General features: G+C 39.6%; 1 protein-coding gene across 1 annotated transcript; it reads right to left on the bottom strand.

Moving 5' to 3' along the window:
* Window positions 1-113: 113 nt before the first annotated feature.
* On the bottom strand, window positions 114-14,427 carry ddah2 (dimethylarginine dimethylaminohydrolase 2). Its single transcript, XM_026909903.3, has 6 exons — window positions 14,276-14,427; window positions 11,878-12,305; window positions 11,034-11,207; window positions 3,410-3,529; window positions 1,165-1,308; window positions 114-447 (listed from the first exon to the last, which is right to left on the bottom strand). Exons 2-6 carry the CDS (start codon window positions 12,163-12,165, stop codon window positions 331-333), a joined length of 843 nt encoding a protein of 280 aa, XP_026765704.1. The 5' UTR covers window positions 12,166-12,305; window positions 14,276-14,427; the 3' UTR covers window positions 114-330.
* Between the last annotated feature and the right edge of the window lie 3,038 nt (window positions 14,428-17,465).

Consider the following 17,465-nt stretch of genomic DNA (forward strand, 5'->3'; position numbering starts at 1 on the left):
AGACGCTAGCTAGCTTAGCACTGTAACTCTAAAGGGGCTCTCGTGGGTTCTTGTTGAGAAGACGCACCACCATGACGAAGAGTCGAAATCATTAGACGGTATAAACGATGGACTGAAATGATTTATTTTTATTTGTTAATGTACACACTGTAACATGGAGGCGTGATAGTTGATATATAAAAATGGTGTAAGGAGTCAATGCATGTTTTCTCTCTGTGTGTGTGTGTGTGTTTGTGTGCGTGTGTGTGTGTGTGTGCTTGCAGATGCACGTTGGAGTAGCAGATGAACGCTGATGCTGTAAGCGTAGAGAGATGTGGAGTGTGTGTTGTGTTAGTAAGGGAGTTTCCTGTTGATGAGCAGGCAGAATGAGGAGAGCGCCCCCCCGAGTTTGGAGGCCTCACTGCACGCTGTAGGGAGCAGGGTGTAGCCTGCAAACTTCTGGAAGGCCTGAAAAAAAAAATAGAGAAAATGACACCGTCATCAGCATGAACAACTTGTTTGACTGATCCTATGAGGAGAAATTACTGCGTGGACATTTACAGTGCAGTGTGTTTCTCAGCGTCGGAAGAGAAAAATCAATATTTACCTTTTTTCTCTTTTTCTTGGAGGTTTTTCTCCAAAAATGTCCTAATTTACAGATTCGCTTCGGTTCCTCTGAATCATTTAATAATGTATTTCTTGTTTTTTTTCCAATATGTACATGAAATACTAAATAAAACAGTCTGGTGTATAAGATTTAGATTTACACTTTAAAGGTTTGTAATGGATGACTATAATAAGTGCCGAACCAGATGTGACTGCTGATTCCAAACCGTGCGTGTAAGGAACATCTGGGCGGAGGATTTATTCACGTGTCCACACTGCAGCTCATTTTATTTCTAATGTATGATTGTTAGGAAAGGCAGAAAGCTTTTTACGCAGTGTTAGAGTCATACATGTCATGTTTTGTACAAAAGAGACAGACTGAAAGAGAGAGAAAAGACTGAAGACTCGCCAAATGAGGTGAAGTGTTCAGTGGTGCAGGTTGTATAAAGAGAAAAAAAGAAGTAAAATGTGATTATTATGTGATTATTATGTGATTCTTGAAAGGTATTAAAATCTATTTCCTCCCCTCTGCTGCTGAAGGTTTCAGTGTGTTTGTTGTAAGAGTGAAGTGAAACTCACAGAGACACTGTCGGGACACTCGTTCTGCGTGGGGTGGAGCAGATAATCCACTTCACCTGCACCGCGCACGTACACACAGTTAGCAGCAGCGTCCTCCGGCACGGAAAACACGTCATAGTGATGATCAGTCAGCTGCTCCATCACCTACAGAGACACCACACACACACACACACACACACGTTAAATCATCCTGCCAACATTTTTTATTTCTCATATCGCAGCAATATGCCAACAATTAAAATTTTTTTATTTATTCAGAACGACATGCTTTTCATCCTTTTATAATTACAGTTAATGTTGGGGAACATCCATGAAATCTGTGTTGGTTCCTGTTCTCACTTACCTTATAGCAGCTATAAACAGTTGATCCTTCACCAGCCTCTCTTTTTTATCTCACTTCAAATTAAAAAAACAAGAAAAACCAAAAACGCAGCTTGTTACGCATGTTGCCGAGAAACCGCAAAGAAGCGTAAACTCCTCTGTCCTGAAGATATCGGAAAACTTATAGTTACAGCTTTACCTCTGACTGTTACAAAGCGCTGACACTGGAGACTCCTTCCGTACATGTTACATAAACATCTCCTTACAGAAAATGTGAACATATCAACGATTACACACGGTTTTTAATCCGTTTATGTGGAGCGTCCGTCTTACACGTCCCTGTTGGTTTGCTATTAGGCAATGTGCAAATGAAGTTCCTGGTTTGAACACTAGATGTCGCTGCCATGCAAACCCAATGTTCCACCTTTCTCCTCTCCAAAACATTAACAGAGTTAAACCCAGACGTTCAGGGTCTTCAGTCTTTTCCACAAAGGGCCAATAAGAGGCAGACATGATAGCTGATTGGAGACTAAGATGGATGTGGATAAGATTTAAGTCCCCTGCTATAGACCAACATTATTATTATTATTATTGTTGTAGTGCAATATCCTCAAAGAAATATAATTTATCCACTGAGAACTGTAAATGGCTGCACCTCAGTGTACTTAACAGTAAATAGGGAACATTTTTTTTTTTCCTCAGTGCACTTTGGTATGACTCCGCCCCCTAGGCTCTGCCTCCCATTGTTTAAATGTGGAACTGTAGAAGAAAACTGGATATGATGCGGTTAAAGTTTATACGTAATGTTACATTCTGTACATTCATACGTTAAATTCTGAGTCTCCCCATTTTATTTCATTTTAATATTACAACATTCGAGATTATGTTGATTTAAAATGTTGTTTGAAACACAGATTCAAAGATTCATGAATGTATTTCGCACTTCCATGACTTGTTAGCTACCATTAATATCGTAGCTCCAAACCTAAAGAAGCAAACCTCAGCCATTAATCATATCTCGTCTGATTGACTACATCTGAGGGGAAAGTGTGGAGGAGAAGTAATCTGATGATGATGTTTTTTCCTTTAACACACTTTGAACAGGAAACAGACAGACGGCTCTTAAAGCTAATGAGGTTATAACATGGAATGGGGGCGGAGTCAGGGATCGGATTACATCAGCACTACTGCCACTACAGCGTGTCCTAAAAGTCTCCATATATCGGTATAAAAATTAACACTTTTGAGCAAAATGTCTTCCAAAACGTTTCATACTTCGTTTATATTATATTATATATATTTTCAGATAGCCTTTAAGAACGCTTTGGACAAAAGAAGATCGTACTGAAATCATTCTCATGGCTGGATCAGGAAGCTGTCGCTAGGTTACGATGGAGATGCAGGTACATGCGTAACATCAGATGTTCATCATGAGTGAGAGAGACGACTCCGAGTGTGTTTACAAAGAAACGGCGATCATGTAGAGGAGGTTTTGTAACTAAAGTTACATTTTGCTAAAAAGTGATAATTTCCCCTCTTTATGGAGACTTTTGTCACCCTGTACTACTACTACTCGTACTATTACTACTATTACCACCATGAACACCCCTGTATGCAAGTGTGTGAGTGGACGCCAGGGTCAAATGGAGCCTGATGTACATGATGAGATTAGTGTTAGTGTCAGTCAGTCCGAGTGCAGTACCATTAAGTGCTCTTATTGCATCACTTAGTAAACACTAACGCATCATAATATTCAGAAAAATCTCCATTAAACTCCAACATTCTTCACTAATATATAACCAACACAGTTAAATTTAGGGTTCCCTAAATCCAGGAGTGCTACTTAAACAGGGACCACACACACACCCACACACACACCCACACACACACACACACACACACACACACACACACACACGCTCACCCTCAGTGTTCGCCTCGCTCCCTCACTATTACTGAAGATGATGGTCTCAGGACCCCCCATTGAGCAGATGTTCTTCAGACGAGTACCAGCAGATACAGGCACTGTGGACACGGCAAAGTCCTACACACACACACACACACACACACACACAAAACACTATAATAAGATATAGTACAGTTTAAATATTGACAAATGTCAATAGGTTTTGGTGAGTATAGTTAGAGTATGGTGAGTTGTATACCCTGAAGGTGTTGGTGATTATAGTTAAAGTATAGTGATTGTTTTATGTTCTGTGTCGGAGCCATTTGATAATTAATCTCCTTTGGTTTATGGTCTAATTGCTAATTTAGGCTACATGCACTACTCTTGTAATTCTTATCTGGACACTTAATGGATACTTATTGGATATTAATACCACCCCCTAGTGTGTATAGCGGTCACAGCAGGTCACCTAGCCAGATATATGGACAGGAAGTAACACCGGGGTACCTGTGATTAGGAAGGGAGGCAACACAGTTTTAAGCCTCTCCCTCTATTTTCATGTAAGATGTTTATATTTTGTTACAATGCATTGGGTTAATTTACTTTTGAGGAGCAAATCACTGAAAATTGAAGCCTGTAAGTTGGAAAATAAATGTGCATTTGATAGCAGAATGAAACAATATGGTGTGTTGGATCTACCTGAGCGTCCCCACCACACACACACACACACACACACACACACACACAAAGTTGAAAGTTGAAAACTGTACTGGCAGGTGACCATGCCCTGGACTTGAAAGGATGATAATATGGATTATAAGACAGGATGCAATGAGTGAGCAGCAGCGGTGAGTGAAACTGGCTTGGCCTAGAAACGCTGCATGGATGTGCTGCAATCACAAAGGAAGAGAACGTGAGATGCATACGAATGTTAGGAGAGCTGCACTTAAACCTGAAGACACTGGAGATGGTGAGCAGTTCAGCTGATACAGCAGATGAAACTTCGAATAAACTCCTTGCTACTCGCAAAAGAAAACTTGGAGAGTCCACAAGGAAAATAAATTGTTTGCTCTCTGACAAAAGGAACACGAGGTTAGTGCAAATCAGTGCAGTCAATGCTGAACGATGAGCAACATGATAATGACCAAATGAACTGGTTTGACCCAAAAATAACCAACTTTAAACAATTCATGATGGATGTTGAGAAATGGTTGCGTGAAAATCCCCAAACTAGCCAGTTTGCTACTGCTACTGCTGCATTAGCAATGTTAGCCGGATGTAAAGTTCATCCTGAGGACAGTGTTTCAGTTGTTCATTCTAAGAGTTCAAGAGCCTCAAACAAATCTAGCAGGAAATCTTCTTCGTCCTCTACAGCATGTATGAAAGCAGAAGCATGAACGAGAGAAAGTTGCTCTGATGGCATGTGCTGCAGCATTAGCAGAAAACATTCCCCTGAAATGGAAGAGACCCAAAATTAAACAGAGGAACTGAAAATAAAATCAAAGCAGGAAAAACCTTGACTTGGAAAACGATATTGCTGCATCAACAGCCACAATCAAAATGTATGAATAATATGAACTGTCTTCTCAGTTGCATCCAGTGCAGCCAGTAGTACGAACTGATGCTACGAATGAATACTATGACAAAGACAGGTTATCCTGAAGCAAAAAAGCTTCTTAAAGAAAACTTTGGTGGTGAAATCAGAGTCTCAAATGCCTGCATGGACCTGGACTAAACAGGCCCAATATAACAACAGAACAGAGTCTTGTACACGTATGCACTTTTCTTAAAAGGTTGCTACAAAATCTGCATGCGATGGTGGAACCTGATATTCTATCAAACCTGAAATTAATCCTTTCAAAGCTGCCTGTGAATAATGGAGAATAGCTGCATAAGACATCCTGGAAAGAAGCAGTGTTAGAGCTGGATTCAAAAACCTAGTGTCATTCCTGGAAAAGCAAGCAAAATTATTTCAGACCCATTGTTTAGTGATTTAAGAGACAATACAGTGTAGACTCCAAAATTACAAAACAATAAATCCTAAACCACAAGCAGTGGGCAACTTAAAATACATTAGAAGCTGTTATGCCACGTAAGTGAGACCCGTGGCAGCTGGATCGTCCAAAACATCTGCATCTACAGGTATGAGAAACTCCAGTCTACCTGATTCCTTCACAGCTTCATGTCTGTTCTTTGGCAGTGAGCATTCCCTTGTTAGCTGCTAACAAATCAAAGCTTAACAGCATGATGTTAAAATAGAGCTCCTGAAGTCAAAAGGTTTATGCTTTGCAGTAAGACCTGCAGAAGAAGTATTATCTGCCATATCTATGAACAAAAGCATCCTTCTCTGCTGCATTTAGACCAGAAAGCTAAAGAAATGAAAAGTAATACTGGAGCAATACCTACTGTGAAGCCAGAAAAAGTTCTTGATCTAGAGATGTCAGTAGCAAAGGATAAATCTCTGAGCAATGCACTAGTCTCTCTTGGGCCTGGGAAATGCAGTGGGGCCGGCTCAATCTGTGCATTAGCCAAAGTACCAGTGCGAGTTAAGATGCCAAAGAGTAAGCAGTTCATCATAAGCTATGCCTTTCTAGATCCCGGGAGCTCTGCCACCATTTGCACAGAAAATGTTATGAGAAAGCTGAATGCAAAGGGCAGAAAGAAGCATGTCCCAGGAAAACAGCTGTTTCTACACATGAAGTGTTGGACCTGGAAGTGAGGGACTGAAGTTAATTCATTCATTTCACTGTTTATGGTATATCCACAGAAAAGTATTCCTGTATCCAAAGAGAACATACCTGCACAATGTGATTTTAAAAAGAGGGCATTACCTTGAAGATGTGCATGTCCCAGAGGTTGATCAGGAACTTCTGATTGGGGTTAATAATCCAAAGGCTATGGAGCCCTGGCAGATCATGAACATGGAGAGTGATGGCCCTTATGCAGTGAGAGTCAATGGTCCACTTTATGGTGTCAAAGAGTCAATGGTCCACTTCTTCTAACAAAGAAACAGAACTGTCCAACCAAATATCAGTAGCAAACTTTGAAGAACTAATTATTCAACAGTACAACAACGATTTCAGTGAAAAGCACCACCTCACAAGAGAAGATGGTAAATCATGGTACAAACCACATCACACATGGTGTACAACATAACGGTAAAGATACCATTCACGTTGCATTCGATTGCACCTCATCCGACCAAGGAACTTCACTCAACAGTGAACTCCTTCAAGCGTCCAATTTGACCAACACACTTACTGATGTCTTGCTGAAGTTCCCAGAAAGAGTGCATTGCTGTAACGGCAGATATAAAGAGCTATGCCTGCTATCTTCCATCAAGTCAGGGTTTTTGCTGAACACGTGAATTAGCTCAGATTTCTGTGGAAGCCAGATGGACACATCAGTAAAGAAGTGGAAGAATACAGAATGACAGTACATCTGTTTAGAGTTGTATCATCTCCAAGTTGTGCTAACTTAGCACTGAAGAAGACAGCACAAGATAATTTTGACAAGTATGATGAGGAGGTTATCCATAAAATCGATCAATGTCTGTGTAAAGTCAGTAGCCACAGAACTGCTGTAGCTATAGCTCTGATTAAGGAGCTCAGAAATGCAGGTACTGAAGGAGGCTTCACATTTAAAAAACAAATGGGTGAGCAATAGCAAAGCAGAAATGCCATCATTTCCAGAAGAAGACAGAGCTGGTGTAGTAAAGGGTCGGGATCTGGACAGAGAAAGAACAAATACTGGATGATGTCCAAAAACAAACTATCATGTGCAAAGTGGAAACATTCATGAACGATTGACGGCTTACTTCGGTGTCTGATGATGCTTAAGATTTGAAACCGCTTACACCCAACCATCTACTCCTGAAGAAAGGTGAACCAGTGGTGCCCCTTGGTTTATTCCACAATAAAAGATTCATACTTGTGCAGAGAATGAAAATAAATTCAGTGTATTGCTGTCTTTTTCTGGAAACGCTGGGTAAAGGTATTCCTTCAGCTCATGCAGGAGAGGAATAGGTAGCAACAAACACAAAGAAACTTTGCTCCTAATGACTTAGAGGTCACTGAGGATGAGACAACACCCAGGAACACTTGGCTACTAGGGTGTGTAATCGACTTCTCCGGATAAACAAGGTATCAAAATCTAAAAGAAATATCAATATGTGGACTGTAATACTCTAAAGGACTATATAAATAATGTAACTGAACTGCAAACTGCAATGGACTAATATAGAAATTACCAAGTATGTGTTTTATTTGAGTTTAAGGTGTGTGTAAATGTTATAAGATATAGGCTCCTCCATCTGTAAATGAGGTAATTATGATCCACAATAAGGGGCTGGAATGTCAGAGTCATTTGATTATTAATCTCATTTGGTTTATGTTATAATTGTTAATTTAGGCTACATGCACTACTCTAGTGATGCTTACCTGCATACTTACATTATACCACCCCCTGGTGTGTATAACAGCCACTGCACCTAGACAGGTATATAGACAGGAAGTAGCACCTGAGTGTGTGTGTATGTGTGTGTTTATGTGAGATTAGGGAGAGAAACAGTACAATTTTCAACTGCTTTCTCTACCTTTGTGTAAGGTATTGGGTTTTTTTGTTAATATTCATTGGATTAATGTTTCTTTTTGAGGATCGAATCCCACAACATTGAAATCTGTCAGTTCAAAAATAAATACACAAGTGATAGTACAACAAGCAACGTGGTGCTTTTATGCTCAGAATGTGTCAGAGTTTATAGTTTGAATATAGTGACACTTTTATACCTTGAAAGTGCTGGTGAGTTGTTTGAGTATAGTGACACTTTTATACCCTGAAGGTGTTGGTGAGTATAGTTTGAATATAGTGACACTTTTATATCCTGAAGGTGCTGGTGAGTTGTTTGAGTATAGTGACACTTTTATACCCTGAAGGTGTTGGTGAGTATAGTTTGAATATAGTGACACTATTATATCCTGAAGGTGCTGGTGAGTATAGTTTGAGTATAGTGACACTTTTATATCCTGAAGGTGCTGGTGAGTATAGTTTGAGTATAGTGACACTTTTATATCCTGAAGGTGCTGGTGAGTATAGTTTGAATATAGTGACACTTTTATATCCTGAAGGTGCTGGTGAGTATAGTTTGAATATAGTGACACTTTTATATCCTGAAAGTGCTGGTGAGTAAAGTTTGAGTATAGTGACACTATTATATCCTGAAGGTGCTGGTGAGTTGTTTGAGTATAGTGACACTTTTATACCCTGAAGGTGTTGGTGAGTATAGTTTGAATATAGTGACACTATTATATCCTGAAGGTGCTGGTGAGTATAGTTTGAGTATAGTGACACTTTTATATCCTGAAGGTGCTGGTGAGTATAGTTTGAGTATAGTGACACTTTTATATCCTGAAGGTGCTGGTGAGTATAGTTTGAGTATAGTGACACTTTTATATCCTGAAGGTGCTGGTGAGTATAGTTTGAATATAGTGACACTATTATATCCTGAAGGTGCTGGTGAGTATAGTTTGAGTATAGTGACACTATTATATCCTGAAGGTGCTGGTGAGTATAGTTTGAGTATAGTGACACTATTATATCCTGAAGGTGTTGGTGAGTATAGTTTGAGTATAGTGACACCTTTATATCCTGGAGGTGCTGGTGAGTATAGTTTGAGTATAGTGACACCTTTATATCCTGGAGGTGCTGGTGAGTATAGTTTGAGTATAGTGACACCATTATATCCTGAAGGTGCTGGTGAGTATAGTTTGAGTATAGTGACACCATTATATCCTGAAGGTGCTGGTGAGTATAGTTTGAGTATAGTGACACCATTATATCCTGAAGGTGCTGGTGAGTATAGTTTGAGTATAGTGACACTTTTATATCCTGAAGGTGCTGGTGAGTAAAGTTTGAGTATAGTGACACTATTATATCCTGAAGGTGCTGGTGAGTATAGTTTGAGTATAGTGACACCATTATATCCTGAAGGTGCTGGTGAGTATAGTTTGAGTATAGTGACACTTTTATATCCTGAAGGTGCTGGTGAGTATAGTTTGAGTATAGTGACACTATTATATCCTGAAGGTGCTGGTGAGTATAGTTTGAGTATAGTGACACTTTTATATCCTGAAGGTGCTGGTGAGTAAAGATTGAGTATAGTGACACTATTATATCCTGAAGGTGCTGGTGAGTATAGTTTGAATATAGTGAAGCTTTTATACCCTGAAGGTGCTGGTGAGTATAGTTTGAGTATAGTGACACTATTATATCCTGAAGGTGCTGGTGAGTATAGTTTGAATATAGTGACACTTTTATACCCTGAAGGTGCTGGTGAGTATAGTTTGAATATAGTGAAGCTTTTATACCCTGAAGGTGCTGGTGAGTAAAGTTTGAGTATAGAGACACTATTATATCCTGAAGGTGCTGGTGAGTATAGTTTGAATATAGTGAAGCTTTTATACCCTGAAGGTGCTGGTGAGTAAAGTTTGAGTATAGAGACACTATTATATCCTGAAGGTGCTGGTGAGTATAGTTTGAATATAGTGACACTTTTATACCCTGAAGGTGTTGGTGAGTAAAGTTTGAGTATAGAGACACTATTATATCCTGAAGGTGCTGGTGAGTATAGTTTGAATATAGTGAAGCTTTTATACCCTGAAGGTGCTGGTGAGTATAGTTTGAGTATAGAGACACTATTATATCCTGAAGGTGCTGGTGAGTATAGTTTGAGTATAGTGACACTTTTATACCCTGAAGGTGTTGGTGAGTAGTTTGAATATAGTGACACTTTTATACCCTGAAGGTGCTGGTGAGTAAAGTTTGAGTATAGAGACACTATTATATCCTGAAGGTGCTGGTGAGTATAGTTTGAGTATAGTGACACTTTTATATCCTGAAGGTGCTGGTGAGTATAGTTTGAGTATAGTGACATCTTTATATCCTGAAGGTGCTGGTGAGTATAGTTTGAATACAGTGACACCTTTATATCCTGAAGGTGCTGGTGAGTATAGATTGAGTATAGTGACACCTTTATATCCTGAAGGTGCTGGTGAGTATAGTTTGAGTATAGTGACACTATTATATCCTGAAGGTGCTGGTGAGTATAGATTGAGTATAGTGACACTATTATATCCTGAAGGTGCTGGTGAGTATAGTTTGAGTATAGTGACACCTTTATATCCTGAAGGTGCTGGTGAGTATAGTTTGAGTATAGTGACACTATTATATCCTGAAGGTGCTGGTGAGTATAGTTTGAGTATAGTGACACTATTATATCCTGAAGGTGCTGGTGAGTATAGTTTGAGTATAGTGACACTATTATATCCTGAAGGTGCTGGTGAGTAGTTTGAGTATAGTGACACTATTATATCCTGAAGGTGCTGGTGAGTATAGTTTGAGTATAGTGACACTATTATATCCTGAAGGTGCTGGTGAGTAGTTTGAGTATAGTGACACTATTATATCCTGAAGGTGCTGGTGAGTAGTTTGAGTATAGTGACACTATTATATCCTGAAGGTGCTGGTGAGTATAGTTTGAGTATAATGAGACCTTTATATCCTGAAGGTGCTGGTGAGAACAGTGATGCTTTTATGCCTGGAATGCGTTGTGGAGTATAGTTCGAGTATAGCACTGCTTTTATACCTGGAAGGTGTTGGCGAGGATCTCAGCTCCACGCTGGTTGGTGTGTTTGGATAGGCCAACAAAGAACTCTCTCCCGGTGAACAGCACATCACTGCCCTCCAGTGTGGCTCCATCATCCTCCATCTCCACGATGGTCAGGTTCAGCTCAGTGAGAACACGCCTCACTGCCTCCGTCTACACACACAAACACACACACCGAGTTTTCATCCTCATATCAACCTCACAGCCAATTTATTACCCCACATATCAACAGGCTACCATGTTATGATTGTTACCATGGTTACATCTCTGAGGTTGTTCCTGTTCTATTCTTGTCGATTTTAATTAAAACATTTCTAAATTGTAAAGCAAACATGTCACTGATTTTTATTATGTTTGTATAGCAAAGACGGCAGCAAAACCTAAATGTAGTTTTATCCTGAATCATTATTTATTATTGTTGCTGTTGTTACGTTCCAAAATGGTTACACTGGAATGTAGCCTCGCAAACTAAAGCTAACCTAGACAGTGAAAGCTAACCTAGTCAGTCAAAGCTAACCTAGGAAGTGAAACCTAGAAGACTTTTAATTAAATCTTGGAGTTTTTAATTAAAATACACAAGAAGAGTGTGAAATAACACCCTCCGAGATGTGAAAATCGTAAAGATGGCAACAATCGTAACCTAAAACATTATGTATGGTCGTTACCATGGTTACATTCCAAAATGGTTAAGCTAATGAACACTATCTTCATAAGAGGGGTCTCAATATATTTATATAAAAGCACAGTTAAACAACAGGTATTAAGTAGTGTATCAGTCACTGTCTGTTGTGTGTGTGTGTGTGTGTGTGTGTGTGTGTGTCACCTCCTGGCGTCTCTCCTGGTTGAGCGGCTGTGTGAGAAGCGCCATGTCGCCCTGTATGATGGCCATGTCCTCTATTCTCCAGCTCTCAGGAAGGTGTGTGTTAGTGTGTGTGTCGGCAGGGATCTCCAGCACCTGCAGTCCCACCTTCTGCCTCAGAGTCCCCACGAACACTCCGTACTGACGCTGCAACTTTGCCACCTCCACCTCCACCCCACCCACACTAGGGGACTGAGGGATACCACGTACCACAGCGTGGGTGAACCGCCCGTACGGACACACACTCGCCATAGCTCTCTGAGTGTGTGTGCGCGTGTGAGATGTGGTTATAGGGGGTGTATGTGCACACTTTATCTCAACTGGCACCTGTGGTTTCTAATGGATCCCTGTGAGGAGAATCATTCACTCATCTACATCAGCATCACCCACACCTGAGAGAGAGAGAGAGAGAGAGAGAGAGAGTGAGAGACAGACAGACAGATGTGTCACTGTCTGAGAAAAAGTAGGTGACAGTTACTGCTATCTATCCCATCCCGCCCCGCCCCCCCAACCCCAGACTCACATTACACACGACTATTGTTATTACTGCTGACGGCATAACATCAGTAAATGAATTATTGATCAGCACGTTGGTCAATGCATAAAAATTAGATTAAAATCAATTATCAATGGCCTATAGACATGGATATCCAAACCAAGAAGACTCCCCAAACCAACATGTGCTTTAAATTCCCCAAGCCAACAAGCTCACCTAAACCGACAGGTTCCTCAAACCAGCAAGGTTCCCTAAACCAACAAAATCTATAAATGTAAAAGTAACAAGCTTCCCAAACCAACAAGCTTCCCTGAACTGATATGTTTCCCAAACCAACAAGTTTCCCTAAACTGACGGGTTCTCCAAACCAACAAGTTTCTCTAAACTGACGGGGTTCTCCAAACCAACAAGTTTCTCTAAACTGACGGGGTTCTCCAAACCAACAAGTTTCTCTAAACTGACGGGTTCTCCAAACCAACAAGTTTCCCTAAACTGACGGGGTTCTCCAAACCAACAAGTTTCCCTAAACTGACGGGTTCTCCAAACCAACAGGTTTTCGTAAACTGACGGGTTCTCCAAACCTACAAACTTCCTGAGAACAACTAGCTTTCCCAAACTAACAGGGTTTTCCATAACAACAAGCCTCCCTAAACCAACAGTTCCCTAAACCAGTGTTCCCAGAACCAACAGCTTTGAAATCAATGGTGTATTTCAAACCAAGAGGTTTCCTGAACCAACAAGCTCCCCCAAACCGATGGGGTTCCTGAACCAAAGGGGTTCTCAGAAGCAACAAAGTCCCACAAACCAGCTGGGTTCTAAGAACCAGCGGTGTTTTTAAACCAATGTAGTTCATGAAACCAACAAGCGTCACTAATGTGACAGGTTCCTCAATCCAGCGGGGTTCACTGCAGGCTAAAAAGTGTTGAAAATAACACTGTTTGAGATATGCAGGGGTGTGTGTGTGTGTGTGTGTGTGTGTGTGTGTGTGTGTGTGAGTGTGTGTAAGAGAGAAAGAGAGAGAGAGAGCACTGATCTGATCCAGCAGGATGAAGTTGTTTAGTGATGCAGGAATGAGAGCTGACCGGATGATAGATCTCCCTCTGCTCATGAAAGGTAAGTGTGTGTGTGTGTGTGTGTGTGTGTGTGTGTGTGTGTGTTATAAGTGAGATGATATAAATTGATGTCTCTTTATCACTCAACATGGTTGAGCAGAGGATGAAGCATACCTTTTAGAGCTAGATTGTTTCCAGACTTCACTGTTTCACAAACAACCGACACACACACACACACACACACACACACACAGTATTGTCTAGGGGTGCAGTACTGCCAAAAATTAAGTTTACCTAATTACCTAGGCATGCAGTTTGAACAATGCTAAACTGGTAGCTATAAGCTTTCATTATTTGTTAGCTGCATTAGCTTCACAATGCAGAAATACAGAAGCAAACTTTAGACACCAAACACTGATCAACATTTGGAGCAAAGGGGAAAATATGGACATTGTGTAATCAGAACCATATTTTTAATTTTTTTCCTGCAAAGTTGCTGAAGATAAAGATGTGCAAGAGCAAGGATCAGCTTACAAAGCTACAAAACACTTCTCCAAAAACCTCACAAAGAAAAAAGAAATCAATTTCATCTCTTAAACCCAGATATTTGGACTTTAATCCAAAGAAAACACAACCAGAGTATACTGTACCAGAGGAAAACACTGAGCCATGCTGCACTTTCAGATCACAACAGAGCTGCTACAAACTTTCAAATGCTTTTTTTCTTAATAAACATTGTTATAAATAACCGTGTTACTCTTATTAATAATGTAAATCCTGATTATTCAGGTAAATATCTGATATCTGAGCTTACCTTACAAAAAACTAAAGCTTTGAATCTGTAAACTGGAGTCCATATGAATCTGATTCATGTCCTCTCCTCCCACACCCACAGAGCCCGTTATCCCCTCTCTCTCTTTCTCTTTCTCTCCCTCCCTCCCTCTTGTCTGTCTTTCTCTTTCTCCACTCCCCCTTCCCCCTAACCATTCCTCCTGCTCGCCCATGAATCATCTCCCTACTCCCTTTCGATTCAATGAATCGATTCCTTCGGGTTAATGAATCAAACTCGTCGGGTGTTGATTCGTTTGATTTCATTCGCTTGATCCAAATTGTTCTAAGACTGAGCCTTAATTTAATTCAACAGAAAACACCCAAAACACACTAATAAATAAATATTTATTCAAAAAAATTACACGTAATGTTTACATTTACACACTTTTACTTTATTTACCATCTAAATAATGTACACCAGATTAGCCGAGTCCAACAGGGCCCAATGTTAGCAGTGCGAGAATTATAATATTAATAAAACAATAACATCCTGATATGTTGAATAAAATGTCATGAAACAGTAATAACTCTTTCCCAGCCCTTGTTTGTTCTTTTTTTCTTTTTTTAAATACTTTATAAAGAGTGTGGAACACGTCCCATGCTCCCCCCATCCCAAAGGCGCAGTGGTATGATCCGTTTCCATGGAAACGTGCTAGCCTGTCGTTTCTGTGTTTATGATCAGTAGTATTAGTTTACGTCCATAATCTGAGGAGGCGAAATAAAATTTTAATCTACTATTAAACAAAATATAAGCTACTTAAGTATTACTTTGAATTATTTTAAAATATATATCTATACAAAAGTGTGTGAGGATGAATGGAAAACATTGACTTTTGCTTGTGAATCGGTTCATTAAGCATCGGTTCATCTATACTCACTCACTTTCTTAACGTCGAGATGAATCGATTCCTTAGAGTGAATCTATCGAACGAACCGATTCGTAAGCCGAAATTATGTTGTTTTTTTTTCCCCTCTGAAACTGGAATGTATTGTGTGTGTGTGTGTGTGTGTGTGTGTTTTCCAATTTGTAATACTTAAAATAAAATTAAATAAAAATAGTGTTGAACTACAGTTTTATGCCACAAACTACAGACAAAACAGGGTCAAGCTGTAAACAACTGCTGTTAATCTGTTGTGTGTGTGTGTGTGCGTGTGTGTGTGTGTGTATGTGTGTGTATGTGTGTGTGGGTGAACAAGGCCACACTGTCTGTATTGTGGAAAGTAATGAACACATCAGTTGAGGTGACAGATGGTGCAGGGTTTTGTTATGGCTCCATGGCATCACTACTGCCCCCTAACGGGGACACACACACACACACACACACACACACACACACACACACACACACACCTCTGTTTCTTTCCATCCATCCATCCATCCATCCATCCCTTTCTTTCTGTCTTTTTATCACTTTGTCTTTTATCAGTTTTGCTTAATTTTTAGTGACTTATATGTTTCTATTCTTCATTCTTTCCTTCTGACTTTCTTTCCTCCTTTCATTCTACCCTTCGTTCCTTGTTTCTTTTGCTTTTTCATCCCTCCATCTTTCTTTCCTCCCTGCATTCCACCAGTCTTCTTTCTTTTCGTTCTCTGAAAGTCTTTCTCATCTCTTAATCCTTTCTTTCTTTCTTTCTTTCTAAATTGGATTGTGATTGGTCAGAAGGTGTTGATTAATTCTCTATAACAGCAGCTCTGACAGTAGTGTAGCTGCAGATCACAGGTTTGTATTAATGCGCTGGTATTGATACGTTATCGTTTCTATAGTAACAGAAACGGATTCAGAATAATCACTGATGTGGAGACGTTTATTTAACATTTATGGAAGGAGTCTCCAGTGTCAGAGGTAAAGCTGTAACTTTACGTTCTCCGACATCTTCAGGACAGAGGAGTTTACGCTTCTTTGCGGTTTCTCAGTCACATGACAAGCTGCGTTTTTGTCTTATTAACTTAAACAGAGAGAGAATAACGAGATGCTGGTGAGGGAACGACTGTGTATAGCTGCTATAACATAAGTGCAAACAGGAACTAACTTACTTCACAGATGTTCCTCAACATAAAATGTAACAATAAACAGATAAAACATATGACATGTAGTCCTTTAATGAGTACGAAAGTACTTCAGGAGGACTTTGCTTATTGATTATTTTTCTTTAACAGCACAGCGTGTGTTTAACTGTATATGAGATTATAATCAGGACTGATATTATATTACTGTAGAAGGGAATTATTTATAATCGTACTATCTATTAGCACCCAGATGAGGATGGGTTTCCTTCTGAGTCTGGTTCCTGTCAAGGTTTCTTCCTCATACTGTCTCAGGAAGTTTTTCCTCACCACCATCATTAATAATAATAATAATAATAATAATAATAATAATACATTTATTTTATATAGCGCCTTTAAAAGTTGCTTTCTCAAGGCGCTTTCCATGAAAGCTTACATAAAGGAAAACACAACAATATAAGACAATATGCTATAAATTCAACAAGAAATAAGTCACAAAACAATACAGTAAAAAACTGATCAAATAAAAGCATTCCTGAAAAAGAATGTTTTGAGAAAAGTTTTAAAAACAGCTAAAGAATTAGCATCCCTAATGTCAATTGGGAGAGAATTCCAGAGTTTTGGAGCATACGTTGGAAAAGGCCCTGTCACCCCTGGATCATAGTTTTGGGAACAACTATGAGACCGTGCTGAGAAGATCGTAGATTGTGAATTGGCGTATAAGGTGTTAAAAGATCTGCCAGATACTGTGGAGCGAGACCACGCAGAGCCTTGCATGTAAGCATTAAGATTTTAAAACCTACACGGTATTTAACAGGGAGCCAGTGTAATGTCTTCAAAACAGGAGTTATATGGTCGCCAGCCCTAGCCCCAGTTACTCATTAGGGATAAATTCATAAATTTATAAGTTTAAAATCTATATGCTGAATTTCTGTAAAGCCGCTTTGTGACAATTTATATCCATTATTAAAAGCGCTATACAGATACATTTTAATTGAATTGATATTAAAGCCATGTGCTGTTTTAATTATCCTCCTGCTCTTATGAATTAAACAGTAAATCCACAGCACAATGGTGAAGGCAGGAGATGTTCCCAGTGTAAGAACAACAAAGTCCACATTCACAACATTAATTCAATATCCCACACACACACACACACACACACACA

The sequence above is a fragment of the Pangasianodon hypophthalmus genome, chromosome 9, assembly GCF_027358585.1.
Source record: "Pangasianodon hypophthalmus isolate fPanHyp1 chromosome 9, fPanHyp1.pri, whole genome shotgun sequence".
Lineage (NCBI taxonomy): Eukaryota > Metazoa > Chordata > Actinopteri > Siluriformes > Pangasiidae > Pangasianodon > Pangasianodon hypophthalmus.